This window comes from Sceloporus undulatus, chromosome 3 (assembly GCF_019175285.1).
Source record: "Sceloporus undulatus isolate JIND9_A2432 ecotype Alabama chromosome 3, SceUnd_v1.1, whole genome shotgun sequence".
NCBI classification, from domain to species: Eukaryota; Metazoa; Chordata; class Lepidosauria; order Squamata; family Phrynosomatidae; genus Sceloporus; species Sceloporus undulatus.
Genome location: NC_056524.1, coordinates 142,418,937 through 142,435,095, shown reverse-complemented (window position 1 = coordinate 142,435,095; position 16,159 = coordinate 142,418,937). Strand labels below are relative to the sequence as shown.

General features: G+C 38.8%; 1 protein-coding gene across 1 annotated transcript; it reads left to right on the top strand.

Moving 5' to 3' along the window:
• The first annotated feature begins 1,251 nt into the window (after nucleotides 1–1,251).
• On the top strand, nucleotides 1,252–15,476 carry SPON2 (spondin 2). The gene is made up of 6 exons (XM_042456307.1): nucleotides 1,252–1,440; nucleotides 2,140–2,365; nucleotides 2,700–2,923; nucleotides 9,210–9,401; nucleotides 11,726–11,900; nucleotides 14,921–15,476. Exons 2-6 carry the CDS (start codon nucleotides 2,143–2,145, stop codon nucleotides 15,097–15,099), a joined length of 993 nt encoding a protein of 330 aa, XP_042312241.1. The 5' UTR covers nucleotides 1,252–1,440; nucleotides 2,140–2,142; the 3' UTR covers nucleotides 15,100–15,476.
• Nucleotides 15,477–16,159: the final 683 nt, after the last annotated feature.

Below are 16,159 nucleotides of genomic sequence, written 5' to 3'. Positions count from 1 at the left end.
TCAAAGCAGTGGCAGGGTGTTCAGCTGGAGCCACTGTTCTGATCCACCTCCCTGCTAGGACTGCTTGAGTGAGGAGCAGCAAGGACACTATTCCCTGGAGACCTCAACCGACATGGGACTGCTGGCCTTGAAATAATCTTCATGTTTTATCTGCATGTAGCAAATTTATATATTACTATCTGGATTGCAGTAACACCAACAAATACTGTACTTTGAACGCCACAAACCAAGGTAGAAAATAATATTTAGTCTTGCTTTTGTTTAATACTTTTTGGAGGAGAATGAGCCAATCCCCAAAGTTTCATGTTTCTAATAAAAAAAGAATGTTTAGAGAAAGAAAATATATACAACTCCAAAATATTTCTGTCAATGGTCATGGGATGCCATATGCTTAATTTTCTTGGCCTCTCACTCCTGATTCTCTCCTTCAACCCCAAAGGACTCATGGGTGGGAAAGTATTTGTCTTTATGAGATGACATTATTAGCAACGAATGAAGTATGCAGCCAATTTAAATCAGTGAGAGAACCTCCAAGGATTTTAATATGGCTAGATTATAGTCAGTATTAACAAGGATATTCTATTTTCAGTCAACATATTAATCTGAATTTCTATCATCTACCAGTGATGACTATCCCCAGATAAGTGTCCCAAAGATGCTTTTAAAATCAAACAGTAATGTCTTATGACCCCTTATCAGATAATGTATAGCAATTAAAAAAGGAATTTGGGAAAGTTTTCTCAACTACAGTTCCCAGAATGCTTCAGCAAGTCATAGGCATGCAGGCTGAGGAATCCCCAAAAGGATACTTCCCAGGCTCTAATTAAAAAGAATACATTTCATTGTTTTCCTGAAACCACATTTGCTGTTATTTTGAAAGCTCTATTTTACTATAAGCATCTTCAACTTTCATTTCCTTGCTCAAATATGTGCATATGGGTGCATTAAAGGGAGTGCTTTCAGTAAATACTTGGGAAAGCGATCTGTCAAACAATAAAACTAGCAAAAAAAAAATCTTCTTGTAAAAAAATCTTCCATGAGGAAAGTTTTGGAAGCAGTTCATCCTTATCCTAAGGGCATGAAAACAAGAACAGAGAAATGTACTGACATCAGAAAACGTTAAAGTGACAACAGTAATGTGACATCTAAAAAATTCTGTTTTGTCTAGGCAGTACCCCAGTTTTATGTTAGTTTTTTTTAAAAAACCTGTAAACAAACACAACTGGCATTCATCTAATTCTCTTAAACAGTGAAAACAAGCACAGTTCAACTAGAGACTGTAGAGGCTGGAGTCAAGCTTGGACCAAAGGGACCTTCTTCAGGCATAAATAGCAGGAATCCTGCTCTCTTCTCTTGCAGAACTGCTCAGCTGCAAGCAAAAGCCAGCACACTTCAACTTATCAGTGCGCCACAGGAAATGCCTGGAAGTGTGAAGTATTTGTAAGTATTACTAATATACAAAATATACTGTTTAACTATTAAAGCTGTAGTCTTTAGTTATGTAGCTTTGTAGTTTTTTTAGTTACGCCCACTATTAAAGCTGTAGTTTTAGTTATTCTCAGAGAATAAGAACTTTTAAAAAAAAGATATTAAAAGTTGCTGTTCCAAGCAATAATCTAATAGCTGCTAATGCTTTGCCTTTGCCTTTTTGTTTTGTTTTGATGCTTTGTAAAAATGTTTTGGTAATATGAAGTGTATAACCAATCACCTTTCTAATGTACTAAATTCACATTTAACGCTATACCATAAAATCGATCTTCAAACTCAAATTTAAAAAGAATTATGCCACAGGATGAAATAACATGCAACCTCGATATTAAAGCATACAGTTACGATACATTCATAATTTGTGCTGAAGCATTTGCTAATGTAACTCAGTCAAAACATAATTCTGATAGGATTAGAAACAAAATCAGAAATGGATCTCTAAGACCACTCCCCCCCCCAAATATTGACATTTCCTATTTTTAAAAAAATGTTTAGGTATTTGGAAATGATATTGCTTGGAAACTTATCTGAGAAGCTTAGCATCATGTTCACAAATGTGACAAGAGTTTGGGGCAGTGTACTTGGCCTTTGGATGTTAAGCATTTGTTTACATACTCTGCAGAGACTGATGTGGTTTTTCTCTCCTGCAAGGAAATGGAAACTTTGATACTTGTCCCCAGCTCTGACAAAATGATCACTACACTGCTTTTAACAGTTCTGAGCTGCGCCACTTCTTTGCCTCTTGATGACCATTCAGTATGCACAGCAGAGGAACTTGCCACATACAGCATTGTTTTCTCAGGAAAATGGAGCCAGGTAGCTTTCCCTAAGCAGTACCCGCTCTACAGGCCTCCAGCACAATGGTCATCCCTTCTAGGTAAGTGACATTTGTGTGCAGTGTCAACAGAAGTTTCTTCTCTCTAAGCACTAGCATCTTTGCTTTAGTCCCCTCAATTAAGTTACATCTAAATCCATATAACAAAGAGACAAAACATGCAGTCCAGCATACAAAATCTGGAGCTGGTTTTTTTTCCAGCCAGCTTTTGTGACTGTTTTCAATTTACTGCAGCTGAGGTAAATAGCATACCTTACATTTTTAAACACAGATTGTCCCACTTCAAAAAAGAAGAGAGTTTGAAGCAGCATATATTTAAGTTATTAAACAAATCCAAACCAGACTTTTATGTAGTGCAATGTCTTCCTTTCAACAGGCGTGACCCATAATTCTGATTACAGCATATGGAAAACAAATGAATACGCCAGTAATGGTATGCGTGACTTTGCTGAAAGAGGAGAACCGTGGACATTAATGAAGGAAATCGAAGCAGCTGGAGAAAAAATCCAAAGTGTTCATGGAATCTTCTCTGCTCCTGCCATATCCATTGGCACAGGGCAAACCTCCACAGACCTAGAGGTTCATTCAGGACATCCACTGGTAAGTATGGAATTACTTATTGGTCATAAGAGCAAATGCTATGAGAAAGAATCAAAATTGCCAACTGTTTGAAGGAATTGCAGTCCAACGCTTGAAATAACATCAGAAATCCACCAAACAGTGATACCTTTATTGGCCAATCAAAATGCACAATATACATGATGCAACCTTTCGAAGCTTCACTGGCTTCTTCATCAGGCAAGGTGTTACAAACTAAATAGGAGAAAAAAACCTGAAGATGTTAGTCATAGCCCTGCATATTGTTGTTTCTCTTCTTAGGGTGCGCTCCCACTTACCTATAAAGCGGGTCATGATTCGAATTGGGGTGCCTCATTCCCACAGAATTCCAAATTTTATCGCGATTACTCCTCATTCATTCCCATAGCGTTGCGAATCAGAATCGAATTAAAGTGAATAAAGCAGATTATCAGCCTATAAACTGGTTTAAAAAATAGTAGGTTATAAAGCGGGTTATTTTTGAAAGCAGGGTGCAATTTGCTGTATCCAAATGGGAACAACAAGGGTGTCTGATTTGGGAACCTGGAGATGGGAGGAGCAGCGCTCAAGGGCCTGGCCTGGGGGTGTCACCCTCTTTGTTCTCTTTCTGCATCGCCATCACCATGTTCTTCCATTCGCATAGCCTTTACCCCGGTGGATTGAAATCTCCCCTCTGCTCCACATTTATAGACCGATGTGTGAGGAGAGCCATTGAACACCATTTTTAACAATTATTTTTTCTTTTTCTTTTTTTGCCTCTGCCTGAGGCAGCAGATGGGCTTTGCAGGACATACCTGCTTGATCGCCCCCCCGCCAGACAGCCCAAGGAGCAATGGGGGAGACAAGAGCCTTTCCTTCTCTCTTTCTCAAAGGGAATCTGAGAGGCTGGATGTCCAGCGATCTGGGGGAAAATAGAGCCTTTCCTTCTCTCTTTCCCAAACGGAATCTGGGGAGACATAGGAAACCCTGGATGTGTGTGTGTGTGTGTATTCCAACCCTTGGCTTTGGATGCAGAGTCTCTCTCCACTGAAACAGTATGTTTTGTGTGTGTGTGTGTGTGTGTGTGTGTGTATATATATATATATTCCAACCCTCGGCTTTGAATGCAGAGTCTCTCTCCACTGAAACAGTATGTTTTATATTTGTGTGTGTATGTGTGTGTGTGTATGTTTTATATTTGTGTGTGTGTGTATACACTGGTCCCCCGGGTTACGAAATACCCAGGTTACGAAATTTTCGGGATACGAATAAATCCCATAGGGATTTATTGTTTCGGCTTACGAAGGTTTTTTCGGGTTACGAAAAAACCCCGGCGCTGTTTTAAATGGAGCCGCGGCGCAGCCGCGGCTTTTTCCCCATTAGCGCCTATGGGCTATTCGGCTTACGAAGTATCCCGGGTTACGAAAGCGGCGGCGGAACGAATTAATTTCGTAACCCGGGGTACCAGTGTATTTCTAACGTAAATTATAAAGTAACTTTTTTAATTTACAAAAAAACCTCCTCATCTGTAGTTCAAAACCCACTGTAGAAATAATACAGTTTGAGACCCCTTAACCTGCCCTGGCTCAATACTAAGGAATTTATGGGAACTGTTGTGTTTGTGAGACATTTATCCTCCTCTGCCAGAGAGTGCTGGTGCCATAATAAACTACCATTCCCAGGATTCCCTAGCACTGAGTTATGGCAGTTAATATGGGGAGAAACAGAAGAGCAAGGGGTTTAGAACAAATAGTGGCTCCTTCTAGTCTGGGGAGACACAACGGAAGAGCCTCGGATGCAGCCGATTTTCACTGGATGCCCCCCCCAAAAACCCCCAAGACTTGTGACATCTGAAGCCTACATGCTTGATTGACAGCTTGTGGACACAAATGGGAACGGGAAGCAAATTAATCCACTTTAAAATAAAGCAGTTTAAAATAAATGGGAATGAAAACAGGGTCTAAATGAATCGAGGTAATTTGCCCCTTTTTGTAATGTAAACGATGGAAAAAATTCGAATTATTCCCAGAACATAATCCGAATCAGAATCGTGTCAATATAATCTGTTTCATCTGCCAAGTGGGAACCCTAGTTAAGATGGTATGGAGGGGTATATCTTGCAGCTTAGCACCTCCTCCTTCTGACCATGTGGCAACTGGGAGATTCTCAAAGTACAGGAAATTTAACATCCATTTGCATCACAACAAAGACACTTCCTTTGCTATCAAATATATCTCCATCCTTGTGAGGCCACAGGCCCCTTTATTAGGCAAAGGACACTGGATTTCTCAAGAAGCCTTTATGCTTTTGCATCAGGAAAACTTTAGGTGGTGTTGAGATAAAACATGCCAATTCAGCCCCAATTTAAGAAGAAAAAAAGGTTTTATCTTTATTGGAGGTCGAAAGTGACTGACTCTTTAGGATTCTCCTGTTGTGCGTTATCTTACAGTTCCCTCTTACTCTTTTTGTTACGTTTTTATTGTGACTTACAGCTTGTTTTGAATAGTTGAAGCTCTAAGCTGTTTCAGGGTTGTGTGGTATATTCTATGACCATCTTTCTTTACAGTATTTAAAAAAAAATTCCCAATCATTTGTGTGTGTTTTCTCTTCTGGTCTTTTCCCGATCATGTTTGTTAGTTTGTCTAATTCTATGTATTCCAATGTTTTTCACAACTGTTTATCTATAGTTGGTAGCTCATTTGTTTTCCATTTTTGAGCAATAAGAATTCTAACCATTGAAAACATATATAATAAAGATTTCCAATGTTTTTAAGCCTCCGCATCTTGCATTGGTCATATTTAATAAGTAGATTTTCGGGATAAACTAAAACTTTATTTTTAAGATTTGGGAAAGCCCTTTGTGGATTTCTTGCCAGAGTTTTTAAATTTCCGGACATTGCCACCACATATGGTGCTAGCTTCCCATCTCTCTGGTGTACTTCCAACACTTGTTTTCTTTGTTTTTGTAGATTTTATCACATTTGGATGGTGTTAAATGCCATCTGCATGGCATTTTCTCTGACATTTTGGCTCTTCATAAATTGAAATGTCTTTTTTCGGGCGTATTGCCAGCTATCAATATTCTTTCCTAGATCTTTTGTAAGCTTGATACCTTGTAGATCAAATATTGTTTGAAGACAATAATGTTATATTTTGTTATTAGATTCTGTTACCAAATGTCAGACAAAAGAATGAAGATGGAACATATCTACTTCTGTTGTTTTATGTAAATCTCTTTTTCATAGAATCATAGAATTGTAGAGTTGGAAGACACTACAAGGGCCATCCAGTCTAACCCCCTGCCATGCAGGAAATCACACTAAAAGCATCCTTGACAGATGGCCATCCAGCCTCTGTTTGAAGACCTCTAAGGAAGGCGACTCTACTACACTCCAAGGGGTTTGTTCCACTGTCGAACAGCCCTTACTGTCAGGAAGTTCCTCCTAATGTTGAGGTGGAATCTCTTTTCTTGGAGCTTGCATCCGTTGCTCCGGGTCCTAGTCTCTGGAGCAGCAGAAAACAAGCTTGTTCCCTCATCAATATGATATCCCTTCAAATATTTAAACAGGGTTATCATATCACCTCTTAACCTTCTCTTCTCCAGGCTAAACATCTCCAGTTTGCTAAGTCGTTCCTCATAGGGCATGGTTTCCAGACCCTTCACCATTTTAGTTGCCCTCCGTTGGACATGCTCCAGTTTCTCAATGTCCTTTTTGAATTGTGGTGCTCAGAACTGGGCACAGTATTCCAGGTGGGGCCTGACCAGAGCAGAATAGAATCGCACTATTACTTCTCTGGATCTAGACACTATACTGTACTTCTATTGATGCAGCCTAAAATCGTATTGGCCTTGTTAGCTGCCGCATCGCACTGTTGACTCATGTTCAACTTATGGTCTACTTGGACTCCTAGAGCCCTTTCACACGTAGTTTCATTCAGCCAGGTGTAACCCATCCTATATCTGTGCTTTTCATTTTTCTGCCCTAAGTGCAGTACCTTACATTTCTCTGTGTTGAATTTCATTTTGTTAGCTTTGCCCCAGTTTTCTAGTCTGTTCAGGTCATTTTGAATTTTGATGCTGTCCTCTGGGGTATTAGCTACTCCTCCTAATTTGGTGTCATCTGCAAATTTGATAAATATTCCCCCAATTTTGTCCTCCAAGTCATAAAGATGTTGAATAGCACTGGGCCCAGGACAGAGCCCTGTGGGACCCCACTGGTCACTTCTCTCCAGGATGAAAAGGAGCCATTGTTGAGCATCCTTTGGCTTCGCCCAGTCAACCAATTACAAATCCATGTAACAGTTGCCTTGTCTAGCCCACAGTTTACAAATTATATTTTACATTTTATTTTTGAAGTTCAATAAAAAATTAATTATATAATAATAATAATGATGATGATGATGATGATGATGATGATGATGATGATGATGCAGTATCTTAAAATCTAGAAAACATCCAGGGGTAGCTGTGTTGGCCATTTAGCAAATCCAAGTGAAAAATTGATGTTAAATTTGGTGGATGTTATTTAGTGGATGTTTTTACTGTATTGGATTTGCTAAATGGCCAACATGGCTACTACCCCTGGATGTTTTCTTGAAATAAGAGTACTGTACTATTCAGCAAATTAAATTTGCATATAAATTCATATAACTAAAGCAATAGTTTTCAAGAAACAAGCCACTTTGAATTTTAGATGGAGAATTTGCATATCAGATATCACACATATCATATCAAATATCATGGAACAGCATTTCCTTCTGTGTTTGACCAGAGTGAGAATATCTCATCTAAGGTGGTACCCATAGGCAGCAGATGTAATTGGAAATAATTGCTTCCCCCCAAAAAAGTAATTGTGTTTCTCAGGTAATGGTGTATGCCTCCTAATTTGATTTAATGGATCAATCTAACTGATTAAAAATTAAATGCTGCAGCTCTAGGAATAATGTATGCACGATTCTGAAGGTGCAAGAATCTAATATGTCATTAAGTCAGAGCAATCAGGTTTTGAGTCCCATATTAAGAGAAAGCAGGGTGATAAAACAAACAAATAAATAATAAATTATTTGTGTAATAGATATTTAGTTTCAAAATAGACTTTAAAATAAAATTTTATGTAGTCTTCTTTGGGTTGCTTCAGTAAGGTATAACATGTATGTCAATCGGTTAGTTACTGACAGAATGTTGCATTATTTTTAGTCAATTGTTACAGACAATTTCAAGATTAGAAGTACAATAATTTCATAGAATCATAGAATCATAGGACCTTACCGCACAGGAGCTCCACGGAACAGCCTGAGAACGGAACAGAAGTGTTCTGTTCCCTTCCGTTCCCATTCCATTCCAGAGAACGCAATTTTTGAGAACTGTTCTGAAGAGTTCTCATAAATCACCTCCCCTGGAACAGAATGGGAACGGAAGAGAGGGGAAAAGAACGAGTGAGACACTTCCTTGTGCGCAGTAAAATGCATCCTACACTAATTCCGTTCCCTTCCTGGCCCCTTTTTGGACCGTTCTCAGGCCGTCCCAGGAGCCCTGTGTGGTAAGGTTCATAGAGTTGGAAGAGACCACAAGGGCCATCCAGTCCAACCCCCTGCCATGCAGGAAATCTCAATTAAAGCATCCCAGACAGATGGCCATCCAGCCTCTAAGGAGGGAGACTCTACCACTTTCCAAAGAAGTGTGTCCCACTGTTGAACAGCTCTCACTGTCAGGAGGTTCCTCCTAATGTTGAGGTGGAATCTCTTTTCCTGTAGCTTGCATTCATTGCTCTGGGTCCTAGTCTCTGGAGCAGCAGAAAACAAGCTTGCTCCCTCCTCAATATGACATCTCTTCAAGTATTTAAACAGAGATATCATATCACTTCTTAACCTTCTCTTCTCCAGGCTAAACAACCCCATCTCCCTAAGGCGTTCCTCATAGGACATGGTTTCCAGACCCTTCACCATTTTAGTTGCCCTCCTTTGGACATGCTCCAGTTTTTCCACACCCTTTGTAAATTGTGGTGCCCAGAACTGGACACAGTATTCCAGGTGGGGCTTGACCAGAGCAGAATAGAGTAGCATTATTACTTCCCTTGATCTATACACTATACTTCTATTGATGCAGCCAAAAATTGCATTGGCCTTTTCAGCTCCCGTATCACTGTTGACTCATGTTCAACCTGTGGTCTACTTGGCCTCCCAGATCTCTTTCATATGTAGTCTCGTTCAGCCAGGTGTCACCCATCCTATATCTGTGCATTTCATTTTTAATCAGGGAGAACAGTTCTTAATCAAATGTTTTAAAACGATGTTTTTTTTTAACTGTTAGGTTTCCATTGTAGTGCGGATTGTGCCCAGTCCTGACTGGTTTGTGGGCATAGATAGTTTAAATCTCTGTGACAAAGATCACTGGAAACAACAAATATCGTTGGAGCTTTTCCCATATGATGCTGGAACTGACAGCGGATTCACATTTTCCTCACCCAACTTTGCCACCATTCCACAAGATACTGTCACAGAGGTAAGAATCTCTATTGAGCACTGAGTGTAATTATTTTCATGCTATAGACATGACTGTAATTAATGCAAAGCCTTGTGTTTTAGAGAGCTAAGAGCTATCTTTACCTGTATAGAAAAGTTGGTCGGCTAAACCATATCACAGTATTAGATGAATGAGCTTGTCTTTCTCCCATCTCCTCTAGCATGACCATGATTATAACTGGCTATGAGAATGTGATGTTGTGGTTTGAGCATTGGACTATTATGACTCTGGAGACCAGGGTTTCATTCCCAGCTTGGCCACAGAAACCCACTGGGTAATCCTGGGCAGGTCACATGCTCTTAGCCTCAGGGGATGGTAAGGCAAATTCCTCTGAAGAAACCTGCCAAGAAAACCCATGGTAGATTTGCCTTAGAATCACCATAAGTCAAAAAGAACTTGAAGGTACACAACAGCAAAAAATATTGTCCAAAACCAGAAACACTGCAGTTAATGTTAACTGTGGTTAGTGGTGGTGGTGGTGAAACATCGAACTATTGTTTATGAGGTTGCCTTGTATTTGCTAATGGTAGTTGAGATTAATGATCATTCAAAGTTTTGTGGCACAGTAATAAAGACAAACACAGATGTCTGATTTCTACCTTTTGGCCATGCTGGAAATGGGAAGGTGAGAAAGAACAACATACAAGCCTGGAGGGGGAACAAGGTGCATTCTGATCTAGAACAGTTAATATTCTATGATTCTTTTCTTAGGGAGAGTGATATGCTTTGTCAGAATTTTCTGTCCAGTGGCAAATTTCTAAAACATTACAGTTGAACTGTACTGTTACACAGCTTTAAAGTTATTGCGATTTTTTTCTTTAGAGCACACTATTAACTTTGAAGAGACAAAGAAAAATGCTTGCTTAATGAGAGATGGTTGTAAATTCTACTGAGAGTTTAATTTACTTTAATTTAAGCTAATATACATTTTCCCTTGTTAACCTTTGCCTTTTAAAATTATATTCTGGAAAAAAATGTTCAAAAATTGGGAATTCGCTTTTGTTGTAAATTATTTTTCTGAGAGGTTTTTATTGTAAAATCAGTAGTGTGCTTTTAAATAGGCATTCTCCCTTCTCTATCTTCCCATATCCTGGAGTCCCATTGCAGCTACATGTTAAGGTACCATATTTGTTTTCAAACATACAACAGCTCCATTCACATACATCCTGAGCCTTCAAAAGGTTGTGATGATGGACATCTCTTTGTCTGCCTTCTTGATGGCTGTATCCCAGTTGTACAAGGCCCTGCAGACATGTGGCCTGATTCACACAATTGCTGTCTTCTGCTTTTGTGGGTTAGCAATAGGACATAAAGCTATGCACACTGTATGTCAACCCCTATATCAGTAGCTCCAGTTAGAGTAAATCCATTGAATCAGTTGAGATTTCCATAAGTATTGACACATCATTCAACAATTGATTCACCTGGGCTATTCCATTTGAGACTACCAATAGATATCCAACCCCAATGCCCCTTTGTATGTCTCTCTGGTGAACTCTAGAGTAGATGATTCTCTATCAATCACCCACAGTATAAAGTCTCTACACAATTTCTATGTACAGTTAAGAGGATCCGATTCTTGTTTCCTTCCTGATAAACCCAAATCTTTTGTCTTGAATAGCCATCTTTAGGAACTATGAATAGCACTGCATAGCACTGCAATATAAAGCTGTTTTGTGCCCCTTCAACAGGAGGGCAGCCTGTAATGTTCACTATCATTGGTCTCTTATTCCACACAGACATCACATCCACTCCTGCTTCTGATAACAGTGGTCTTGACTTTCTTTGCTGTGAAGGATCCATGTTTCTTTACTCACTCATTGCCATCCCAAATGGTGGGTGAAGCAACCACACCTTTTTGCCTGCCATTTGCCATCCTGATTGTCATGGAGCTCCATGCACATTCTCTTTGCACAGAGGAAACTGAAATTGGGTCACATGGCACTGTGGATGGAGCTTTGGAGGAGGGATTCTGATGTCATCTAACCCTGACCCTTCAGATTCATTCCATGGACCCTTGAGCTTCTGGGCTAATTCTGTTAACCGTCCCTGACCTATGAGTTTAGGATCAGACATTGGGAAGAAAAATGCTGTTTCTCAAGGAAGGGAGAGGGAAAGAAAATTTGGAGGGAAGGGAGAATGGTGTGCAGTAGTTTGAAATATAAATACAAGCACTCTATGTTATTATTATTATTATTATTATTATTATTATTATTATTAAAGTTTATTTATTAAGTGCTGTTGTTGTACCTATTCGTGATATGCTGAATATCTTGTCTGTGTGCCTGTTCTTTCATTTATAGATCACAAGTTCCTCTCCAAGTCACCCAGCAAATTCATTCTTTTACCCCAAGCTTAAAAATTTACCACCTATTGCTCGAGTAACCCTGGTAAAGCTTAAAAGAAGCAGACTGGGGTTTCCTATTCCTCAAACCAATGTGACAGCAATAGGTAATGAAATAGATGATTCGGTGTCAGGTAAGTAGTTCCCCCTCCCAAAGAAAAACATACATACAGTTTTCTTACTAACAGTGAGCAATGTGAGGAATGGCACTTTCTTAAGACGGTCATGTGGAGAAGCACCCACAAAGTATACCTCCTCAGGCATGCTGGCTAGACAAAGAGAAACGATTCTGGCAGTGGAACCAGAAAACAAGGAGCTGGTAAATCTTGCCAGATGTTCCCTTTGTTTTTCAGCTGCTTGTATGCCATCATCCTAGAGGGTCATGATTGTTTTCCCCATAATATGTGGAGATGCTATAAATACAGCAGCCACAGTCTGATTCAGACCATAGTAAAAGCAGAGGGTCTGTGTAGCATTGTCAAAGAAATACCTTATGTGATCAGTCCCAACAAAACGTTAACTTGTTTATGGACTTCATTTATGGCTTCCATGTAAATTGCTGCCAGCCAAGGAGGTTTTTCAGTAACACAAAAGGGCTATAATGCAATAATGCTTGAACTTATCCTAGGATGTTCTTGAACTAAAACTTTCAAAACCAATATAAAACAAAGATAGCTGTGCTGGTTTAGTGAAGAAGAAAATATCAACAGGTGTGCAGTACTGGACTAACCATAACACCACAGAAGATGTAAATTTTCAGTCTAGAGGGTATAAAAATTAGGGGTTGGAAGAAAGCAGCCAAGTCCAAAATTGGGCAGAATACTGTAACAACTAGTCTTTCCAGAGATGGAAGGCACCACCACGTGCACTCATTTCCAATTCTAGTATACACTTCTACGTGTAGTCTGTTCATTGCACATTTATTAGTGATTCATTAATTTTGCAATCTACATTTTTGGACTGAGCTTAGTAGAAGAATTTATAGCTACAAAACCTAGCTTAATGACAGGCGGGTGGGGTGGGGTGGATTTTCCTCCTTCTTAATTTTTGTATCACCTAACCAGAGACCCAGATATCATAGTGGTTTGATTCCTCTGTCTTACTGATCACTTTGAATTTGAGACAGATATAGAGTGTAAGATAGCCAGTGTGTGCAGTGGTTTGAGCTTTACATCGATGTGATCCTGCCTCGATCCTTAGGGAGAGATGGGAAATAGAAATAAACATTTATTATTATTATTAATATTATTATTATTTATTTATTTATTTATTTATTTATTTATTACATTGTGACCCTGGAGAGTTTATATGCTCAGCCATATAAACACATTGGGTGACTTTTAGCAAGTCTCATGCTCTCGGCCTTAGGGGAATGCAAAACTCCTTGGAACATATCTTGTCAAGAAAATCCAATGATATGTTTACCTTGTGGTTGCCATAAGTCAGAAACTATTTGCAGACACAGAACAGCAACTAGATGAAGAATTCAGAAAAACTGAAATACATGAATATTATGACTACTCCTAATATAGCTATTGCCCAAATATGGTTTTAAAAGCCTCAAAATGAATAAATATCACATATTTGTACTATGTCATAGAAGTTAATATTGGCACTAGCACTTAATATTTCAAGCTTTTTATAATCACCTTCTTTTCTTAAAGAATATTGGGCCCAAACAGACAGGACAAAATAAAGCTGCTTTGGGTTTCTTTGGAGTTTTTTTTTTTAAATCTGAATAGTCTTTCCATAATTAAATCAAGAATGTTTAGTAGGAAGTATGGCATAGTGAAGATTATAGGCTGGCTAGCTCAGAAAACCCTATGAAGTATGGCTGCTTTATAGAAGTTTAAATACTGAAGACTGAAGAGTAGGTGCATCCTGTTGGTTATAATTTTAATTCCCAGTAAATCATATCTTCAATTTGTGCTTTTGGCAGTTTGGATTATGTAAAAAAAAATAAGGTTATTCCAAGAATATACAGTTGTTGTAGTGAAAATCTATTCTGTATTTCTGCAGTGAGGTTTCAAAATTCCTATTTACACCAATCATTCAACTGAAAGTAAATATTGCAGTTCATCTTAGTTTGGTAGGTTGAAGCTAACCTAATAGAATTGATTTTTCAAGTGGGGAAAATAGCTACTGTTTCCTTTAGTTCAAGTGATGTTGTGAAAATTCGGACTTGGTCTCTGGAATAGGCAACAGACTGCATGAAGGCCAAGAAACTGAAGAACAACTCAAAAAAGATAGAATTATTACTAGTGAATGGTTTATCAGAACTTGTGTGCAGCCCCAGTTCTTTCTGGATAGGGCAGCAATCCCTCTAAATAACCAGTCTGAGGGTGATATTGTATCTGACCTTGTTGTTGGAAGGCCAAGCAATGTGAGGAATGGCATGAAGCATCATTCACCAGCTCTGGCTAGTACTCTTTCCAGATTGAGATGGCCTAGTACCCATGACCCATCCTTGGGTAACCTGGATTGGACAGTTGTAATGCTTGGGACTGCCTTTGCAGATTCCTTGGAGATTTCAGTTGGGTTCAAGCCAGCTACAAAATTTCAGCTAGTGCAAACTGGAACCAGCCAAATTTAATGCAATTTGCCAACTCTAAAACTGTTGCACTGGTACAAAATTCAGATGCTTACTTTTGAAAATCATGTGTGTGACTTCTCTAGGAGTCTGGAAGACATGTCTTCTCCACATTAACTTGCCCAGATACTATTACAAATACCCTGAACTATTAACAAATACTTTCAGAGGTGCTTGTTTGGGGATGCCAACCACCTGAGGTTTTATTTTATTTTATTTATTTCCACCTTTTAAGAGACATTTTCATGGTGCCAAAAAATAAAGAGCTTTTAAACAGGAATGATACGATGTCAGTGATAAAAGCGCCTTTTCAGTGGTAGTGCCCTGTCTCTGGGAATATTCTTCTTATCAGATTTATTCACCCAATATTTTAGCATTTTAGCATGAATTTAAATGACTGTGAACTTTCTGAGTCCTGATAGTTTTTCTGCCTTAATTTTTTTTATTGCTTGCTGCTGTTTTAGAGCTTTTTATATTGAAAATCAATGCAAACCTGGGAGTACAGTTGACTGTATAAAAATGCCTTTCATGCTAACATTTCCATCAAATGCTTCTGTGCTACAGAAACTCCACTGGACTGTGAGACATCCCTCTGGTCTTCTTGGGGCCTTTGCAAAGGCACTTGTGGATATTTAGGAAGCAAAAGAAGAACACGTTATATACGTCTTCAGCCTGCCAACAATGGGACACCCTGTCCGAACCTGTATGAAGAAGCAGAATGTGAACCAGATAATTGTGTTTAAGATCAGATAGTTCTTTTAGAAAATTATTTAGATAATTTAAAAATAGGATATACCTAGTTAATATTGCCTATTCTGTTAATATTCTGTTAATAGTTCAGGGTAGTTGTAATATTTTGTTGTCATTTTTACGTAATTGGATAGATGAATGTACTTGTTTCCAGCCAAGAAAACAGAATTTCGTTTGTGAATGCCTGCATTGCCTCCTAGTGGTAGAAAATATAGTAAAACTATATTTTTACACCTCTGTTAGAAAAGCACTTTTGCTCTAAAAGAATTAAATTGTGTAGTTTGGAAAAGTATTTGCATTTGTTCTGTTCTCCAAATTATTTTGCTAGAATGTGTTGGCATTTATGATGCATTGTCAGAACAAAACAAAAGCCAGGCTTTACAGATTTATGGTATAGCTCAGAATAAAATACAAAAGATCCCCTTTAGAATAATCAGCAAAAAACACAAGAGGCTTTTTTTCCCTCAAGGTTAAGAAAAAATATGCCCCAGTATAAAATTACTTAATTTTTGTGTGAGAAGAGACAAATACAACAACAAGCCATAATTTGGTTGCTTGTGCTGAAACCTCAAGCTTGCATGCTCTTGTTCTCCTCTTGTTGTTGTTGTTGTTGTTGTTGTTGTTATTAACCTTTATTTATAAAGCGCTGTAAATTTACACAGCGCTGTACATACAATCTTTTGAATAGGACGGTTCCCTGCCCTCAGGCTTACAATCTAAAAAGACACGACACAAAAGGAGAAGGGAGTGGTGGTGGGGAAGGGGCCTCTCTAGTAGGATAATACATATAAAATACATAGCAATACAGGAAATGATTCAATAAAACAGACAACAAAAGAACATCAAATAGCAAGTGACAATTATGCAATGCCTGGGAACGCTTCCCTGAACAGGATGGTCTTCATCTCCGTTTTGAAGCTGGTTAAAGAAGTGATGGCTCTTGCTCGCGGGGGAAGAAAGTTCCAGGAGTGAGGGGCAGCAAGTGAAAAGGGGTGAATCTGAGATGGGGGCAGAGAAAATCCTGGGCTGGGATAGCCGACCTTGACTACCAGA